At 43.4% G+C, this 8,057-nt stretch overlaps 1 protein-coding gene across 1 annotated transcript in view; it reads left to right on the forward strand.

Moving 5' to 3' along the window:
- The first annotated feature begins 2,917 nt into the window (after positions 1-2,917).
- The window catches only part of LOC140206828 (uncharacterized), a 49,038-nt gene continuing 43,898 nt past the window's right edge, over positions 2,918-8,057 (forward strand). Inside the window, exon 1 of the mRNA XM_072275071.1 lies at positions 2,918-3,760. Within this exon, the coding sequence (XP_072131172.1) occupies positions 2,990-3,760 (771 nt within the window). The 5' untranslated portion in view covers positions 2,918-2,989. The remainder of the gene's footprint in view (positions 3,761-8,057) is intronic.

Below are 8,057 nucleotides of genomic sequence, written 5' to 3' on the forward strand. Positions count from 1 at the left end.
TAATTTAGAGTAATTTATAATAAATAGTTTGTACATAGGGCAGTCAATATAACACAGAAATGCAGTTGTATCAGCATGAATTAATCAGTCTGATGGCCTGGTAGAAGATGATGTCCCAGAGCCTGTTGGTCCTTTTGCTGTGGTACCGTTTCCTGGCTGGTAGCAGCAGGAACAGTTTGTGGTTGTGGTGAATTGGGTCCCCAGTATCCTTTGGGCCCTTTTTCCACACCTGTCTCTGTAAATGTCCTGAATAGTGGGAAGTTCACATCTGCAGATGCTCTGGGCTGTCCGCACCACTCTCTGCAGGTTCCTGCGATTAAGGGAAGTACAGTTCCCATACCAGGCCTTAATTCAGCAGTCAAGATGCTCGCAATTGTGTAACTCTAGAAAGTTCTGAGCATTTGGTGCCCCATCCCAAGCTTCTTCAACCATCTGAAGTGAAAGAGGAGCTGTTGTGCTTTCTTCACCACACAGCGGGTATGTACAGACAATGTGAGATCCTTGGTGATGTTTATGCCGAGGAACTTAAAGCTGTTCACCCTCTCAACCCCAGATCGATTGATGTCAATAGGGGTTAGCCTGTCTCCATTCCTCCTGTTGTCCACAATCAGCTCCTTTGTTTTTGTGACGATCAGAGAGAGGTTGTTTTCTTGACACCAGTCAGATGTTGTTGAGACTTCAGACAGAGTCAGCAATCAAATGGTTGAGTGTGGTGTAATGAATGTGTTGAGCTGTGTATATCACATTGTAGGAAAGCCAGATGAGCTCAGGACAGGGAATTATGATGTTGTAGCCATTATTGGGACTTGGTTGTACACAACAGTCCGAGGGATTTAGAGGAACAAATTTGTAGAGAGATCGCAGACCATGCCAAGAAACAAAGGTTGATTCAGTAACTGATTTTAACTTTCCATATATTGACTGGGACTCCCATACTGTAAAAGGACTAGATGGGTTTGAGTTTGTCAAATGTGCCCTTAATCAGTACGTAGAATTCCCGACGTAGAAGTGTGCAATAAGCTGTTAGGAAATGATCCAGGACTGGTGGCAGAAATTAGTGATCATAATGCCATGAAATTCAAAGCAAATATGGAAAAAGGGAGGTCTGGACCACGGGTTGAGATTCTAAATTGGACAAAGGTCAATTTTGATGGTATCAGAAAGGATCTGACAAGTATGGATTGGGACAGGCTGTTTTCTGGCAAAGGAGTACTTGGTAAGTGGGAGGCCTTCAGAAGTGAAAGTTTGAGTGTGTGGAGTTTGTAGGTGCCTGCTAAAATAAAAGTTGAAAGGTAACTGGTGCAGGGAACCTTGGTTTTCAAGAGATATTGAGGCCCCAGATATTTTGTTCCTCTAAATGCCTCAGACTGTTGGGTGCTACCAAGACTCATTAATGACTACAATATCATAATTCCACCCGCTGAGCTCATCCGACTTTGTTTTAGTCGTCTTCAGTAGGTTTCTAAAAGTTTCCCAATAGTTTTTGCTCTTTTGTTTGCCCTCTCTTTGGCTTTTATGTTGGTGTTGGCTTTGGCTTCTCATTTCAGCCACGGTTGTGTCCTCCTGCCTTTCCAATGCGTCCACTTCTTTGGGATGTATCGATCACTCACCTCCCCAATTGCTCCCAGAAACTCCAGCCATTGCTGCTCCGTTGTCACTCCTACTGTATCCCTTCCAAACAAGTTTGGCCAGCTTCTCTGTCATGGAAACATGGAGAAGTTCAGTAAGGAAACAGGCTATTTGGCCCATCTAGTCAATGCCAAAAAAAACTATTTAAGCTGTCTAATGCACCAATCTGCACCAGGACCATCGCCCTCCATACCCCTACCCCCATCTGAACTTTTTTGAAATGGTGAAGCTGAGCTCATATTCACCACTTCTGCTGGCATCTCATTCCACACTCTCACGACCATTTCAGTACAGAGCTTTTACACATGTTCCCGTTAAAATTTCACCTTCCCCACTTACCCATGACCTCTGGTTGTCATCTCACCCAACCGCAGTGGAAAAAGCTGCTTGCATTTACCCTGTCTATACCTTCATAATTTTGTATACTTTGAACAAATCCTCAAAGCAATGTATAATTTCCTTGTTTATGTTTGGAGCCTTTTTCAGGTGTATAAGATGATGAGGGGCATTGATTGTGTGGATAGCTGGAGGTTTTTTCCCAGGGCTGAAATGGCTAACACGAGGGGGCATAGTTGTAAGCTGCTTGGAAATAGATACCGAGTGGATGTCAGGGGTAAGTTTTTTCACACAGAGAGTGGTGGGCGTGTGGAATACACTGCCAGCTATTTGTGTGAGAGTGTTTCAATTACTGTGGGGCCAGACACCCATTCAGATCACTGAGAACAGGGAATAATACTAATGGAGAGAGTCAAACTGAGCCAGGTCACAGACTGGAGATGACAGAAATGCCCTATTCATTCAGGAAGAGCATCAGAATTTGATGGTCATTCCAGATACCAGCATTGTGCCCATTTAGAAGATGATTTCTCCCTCTAACTTGGGTTGAACCTCACAGTAACAGTGTGATGTCAGTTCACACCTTGACAAATCAAGTGATCTCATCTGAAATGTTGTCCTACACCCATTGATCGGTTTTGTAAATCTTTTTTGCAGGTTAAAAATGACGAGGAATTTGTTTCCGGGAATCTTGAACACAACACACCAGTTTTGCTGTCTCTGTCCAGACATTTAATAAGTGGAGCAAGGGATTCACTCGATCATCTGACCTGCTGGCACGCCCGTCATTTTACACAGTGGGGAGCCCATTCATTTGCTCAGACAGTAGGAATGGATCAGTCGGTCATCTCAACTGAAGGTACATCAGCAAGTTCACACTGGGACAAGGACATTCACCTGTTTTGTGTGTGAGAAGGGATTCATTCGGTCTTCCCACCTGTGGACACACCAGTCAGTTCACACTGGGCAGACGCTGGTTATATGCTGAATTTTTGGGGAAGGATTCACTCAGTCGTCTGACCTAATGGCTCACCAGCGAGTTCAAACTGGGGAGAGGCCATTCACCTGCTCAGACTGTGGGAAGACCTTCACTCGGTCATCCCAACTAAAGATACATCAGCATGTTCACACTGGAGAGAGGCCGTTTACCTGCTCAGACTGTGGGAAGGGATTCTCTTTGTCATCTCAGTTACTGAGACACCAGTCAGTTCACACCGGAGAGTGGCCATTCACCTGCTCGGACTGTGGGAAGGGATTCACTAAATCTTCTCACCTACTGAGACACCAGTCAGTTCACACTGGGGAGAGGCCATTCACCTGCGCAGACTGTGGGAAGGGATTCACTGAATCATCTCATCTGAAGGTACATCAGCGAGTTCACACTGGAGAGAGGCCATTCACCTGCTCAAACTGTGGGAAGGGATTCACTGAATTATCTCAACTGAAGGTACATCAGCGAGTTCACACCGGAGAGAGGCCATTCACCTGCTCAACCTGTGGGAAAGGATTCACTTCGTCATCTCATCTGAAGGTACATCAGCGAGTTCACACTGGGGAGAGGCCATTCACCTGCTCAGAGTGTGGGAAGGGGTTCACACAGTTAGATAGCCTACAAGCACACCAGTCTGTTCACACCAGGGAGAGGCCATTCACCTGCTCAGACTGTGGGAAGGGATTCACTCGGTCATCTCGCCTACTGACACACCAGTCAGTTCACACTGGGGAGAGGCCGTTCACCTGCTCAGTGTGTGGGAAGGGATTCACTCGATCATCTCAACTACAGAGACACCAGCAAGTTCACAGTGGGTAGAGGCTGATCACCTGCTGTGAATATGGAAAGCGATTCACTCAGTAATGTAACCTTATGTAACTCTCGCTTCGGCTAGCAGCTTAATATAGGGGGTGATAGCCCATCAGCCGGGCAAAACTTATGAAATCTCATTTTGGTGGATGCTGTGTGATGTGTCCTCTGTTACAAATCAGTACCCCAAAATAACAAACAGTACACAATATGTGATTAAATGAATGAGATTTAAAATTCTTACTTTGACTGTAGGGTTAGTAAAGAAAACAAAAAAAAAAAGAAAATGGGCCCACTCTCTCCATTCACGTCTTCTCATCTCTCCCCAGCAAAAGACCATGAAAATCTCTCTTCCAGACTCACAAGGAAGAACATTTCTGTCATTGGATAGCCCCACACTCCAAAACCCTGTTATCTCTAGTCATAACCTAAACATTGCTGCTACAGAGAAACCATTACCTCAGCAGTGAAACATTACAGAGAGGCCGTTACTTTAGCAGTGAAACCTTACAGCGTGTTACACTTGTGACACACTACCGGGTTCACACTGGGGAGAAAGTTTGATTAAGCTGCATGCTGGATATTTGTCCATCATTGTGCTGAATGCAATTTCGGGAGTGACTGCCGGTGCTGAACTCTGCAATAATTGCTGCTGCTCCCCACACCCAGTTCTGCACCCTGGTCACTGGGCATGGGAGGAGTTTCATCAGCTACATATTCACCTTTAATGGGACTGGAGTTTAATATTTTGGATCTGAGACAAATAAATCAGTTCTATTTTAAACTCTGTCTCCGGTACTTGGTGAATTTATAATACACCTAGTGTACAGTAGAGAGTCGACTCAGGCCGGCTGGACCCCGCCAGTGATTCAGTTCCACGACGGTCCTTTGAAATCCTGCCCTGTTGTTCATCTCTCGCTCTCCCTGTGCTTATGGGTTCCAAACAGTCACCACTCTGTGGGTGAATTGGTTTCCCTTGAATTTTCTGCAGACTGAAGAAGTCGAGCTGACTGCAGTTCTGTCTGAGATGTACTTCGCCCCTCAAATCTCTGGGCTGAGGAAGAATAACATTGGTAGTTAACGTCCTTATTGATGGCTGATTTCCACATTATGGGTCATTTTCTCTGCTTGTATAGGGTTGTTAGGAAACACCACTGTCCTCTAAAGACTGAAAGCAGAATGGGAAACCACCAGTTGGATGTTCAGTGGAGCAGGGTCAGAAACCAGCGGCGGGTCTGCACAGGGCAGAGTTTGGGGCTCTGGACGATGGTCAGGGTAAGAACGTATGATGAGGAGAAGGGAATCAGCAGCGGGGTGTGGTAACGAATGACAGAGTAGCAACATTTGGAAGCTGATTGACAGAGAAAATAATTCGGTTAATACCCGTGGTGAGGGTGTGTTGGGAATGGTTTTATCTATTGAGAGAGTTGTTCCTGCTTGTTTATCCTGTAGTATTATATCCGGATGGTTATTATGGATTGTCCTATCTGAAATAATGTATTGATTATCATATAATTTGTCAGATTTTCTGGATCTGGCTTGAATTTATGGTGCCTTTACGAATTGATGGAGGGCGTTCATGAGTTTGTATTTTAAAGCAAGATTTTGATGAATGATATTTGCCACTTGATTGTACCTTTGTAAGTAATTAGATTGAGTTAAACTGCTGCAGGATCCTGAAATGTGTTGGATTGTGTCTGGTTTCTCTTGGCATTTTCTGCACTTGCTGCCTTGTTTGTTTATATTTCATGTGTTTTTGATTTTTTTTTTCCTTTTGTTAACCACCTTGTCCTGTATTTCTGGAAGGAACCCCTCTGTTTCTGGGAAGAGGTCTCCAACTCTCAGTCAGGTGCTCGATGCTTCCTTGTCACCATCCCGTCTGCTCAGATCATTGGGATGTCTCCCATGGAGGGTCATACTTCCATAGTGATGTTTCATTTTTCTGATTTGACCTCTCATTGAAGTTTTCTGGTCTGTATTTCTTACACGATTGCATATACACACAGGGAGTGATGAATCCTGTTCATTTTTGATGAAAATATATATGAGGGGTGATTGATATGTTCGCAGCCTCGGGTAGGAGTCAATTTTAGAAAACCGAGCACATTTATTTTTCAACATAGTCCCCTCCTACACACTTAGTCCAGCAGTCGTGGAGCACACGGATCTTGGACCTCCAGAAAGTGTCCGCAGATGGGCGATTGATGAGTTCATGGCCTAAGCTGGAAGGAGATGAGTTATACAGCTCTCGTTACGTGCACATGCAGGTCAGCTCTTTGTGATTATGCGGAAAGTTTGAAGTTAATAACTCATTTCCTTCTACCTTGGGCACAAACCTGTCAATTACCCCTGATGAGTTCTTATCTTCAAACTTTCTGCATAATCACTCAAAGAGTTGAACTGCATGTGCATGTAACGAGGGCTGTATAACTCATCTCCTTCTACCTTAGGCCATGAATTTATCAATCACCCCTCGTACTTAGAAGTTTTATCTGACTGTTGTGTGATTTTTTTTTTTAATGTGTGTTATTTCACTTCCTTCTTCTGTCCAAGGTAGTGTTAATCTAAGTGGGTTTAGTGTAAATAGTCTTTTCTAAAGTTTTCCAAAGTTCTTATTTATCTTTATAAATTTTACTGATTGAAATGGGACGAAGATATTTTCACTTTAAAAAAGCTAATGTTGGTATTGATGAAAGTGTTTATTGCCTTCGTTGTATTTGTTAACTATTGAGCTCTGTTTGGCAGGGTTTTTTTAAGCCTTGAACTAAATTTTGTCAAAGGTTTTCCTGATTTCACACGACTTTCTATTTTCTTTGCTCGTTGATATTCCAGAGACGTGGGTATCAAGAGTCCCGATAAAGGGTCTTGGCCTGAAATGTTGATTCCCATCCATAGATGCTGCCTGACATGCTGAGCTCCTCCAGCACTTTGTGTGTAGTTCTCTAGATTTCTAGCATCTGCAGGTCCACTTGTTTCCCAGATACTTATATGCTTCTTGAAAGAACAAGCCAAAAACAAGCTGGTAGTGGGGTTGTGTGGATCTGTTGGTAAAATAGTAAATAAAATCATTAGAAATAGTTGGCATAGGGTTGGAATGTGTGGAATCTGTGGGTAGAATTAAGGAACAGCACATGTAAAAAAAAAATCCCTGATGGGAATTGTATGGAGATCTCCAAACAGTAGTAAGTATGTGGTCCACAAGTTACAATGGGAGATAGAAAGTGCGTGACAAAAGGGCAATGTTATAATAGTCATGGGGTTTGTCTTGCAGGTGATTAGGAAAATTAGGATGGTGTTGGTCTCAAGAGGAGGAATTCCTAGAATGCCAACAAGATGCTTTTTTAGAGCAGCTCATGGTTGAGCCCACTTGGGGATGAGCTATTCTGGATTGGGTGTTGTAATGAAGCGGAATTAATGAGGACACTTAAGTTCAAAGAACCCTTAAGGGAAAGTGATCTTTATATGATCAAATTCACCCTGACATTGGAGAAGGAGAAGCTAAAGTCAGATGTGGAATTAAAGAAAATTAGAGAGGCATGAGAGATAAATTGGTCAAAATTAATTTGAAAAGAACATGGGCAGGATAAAAACAGAGCAGCAATGGCAGGAATTTCTGGAAGCAATTCGGAAGGCACAGGATATATACAGTGGCATGCAAATGTTTGGGCGCCCCTGGTTAAATTTCTGTTACTGTGAATAGCTAAGCGAGTAAAAGATGACCTGATTTCCAAAAGGCACAAAGTTAAATATGGCACATTTCTTTAATATTTTAAGCAGGATTATATTTTTATTTCCATCTTTTACAGTTTCAAAATAGCAAGAAAGGAAAAGGGCCCGAAGCAAAAGTTTGGACAACCTGCATGGTCAGTACTTAGTAACATCCCCCTTGGCAAGGATCACAGCTTGTAAACGCTTTCTGCAGTCTTTCAATTTTACGAGTCTTTCAGTTCTTGTTTGGGTAAATTTCTGGGTTCAGTCATTAGCAGCAAAGCACTGACTCTGGAAATTACAGATCAGAATATTATGACAGTCACAGAGCCCAGCAGCACTGAAACAGGCCCTTCGGCCCTTCTAGTCAATGCTGACCTGTTTATGTTTTTACTGCCTAATTCCAACTACCTGCACCATAGCCTCCATACACCTCCCATCCATCTCATCACCCAAATTTCTCTTTAGTGTCTTAATCGAACCCACATCCACAACTTCTGCTGGCAGCTCATTCCACACTCCCACCAAACTCTGAGTGAAGAATTCCCCTTCAGACTCCCCTCAAAGTATTCACTTTCACCCT

This window comes from Mobula birostris, chromosome 13 (assembly GCF_030028105.1).
Source record: "Mobula birostris isolate sMobBir1 chromosome 13, sMobBir1.hap1, whole genome shotgun sequence".
Classification (NCBI taxonomy): Eukaryota; Metazoa; Chordata; class Chondrichthyes; order Myliobatiformes; family Myliobatidae; genus Mobula; species Mobula birostris.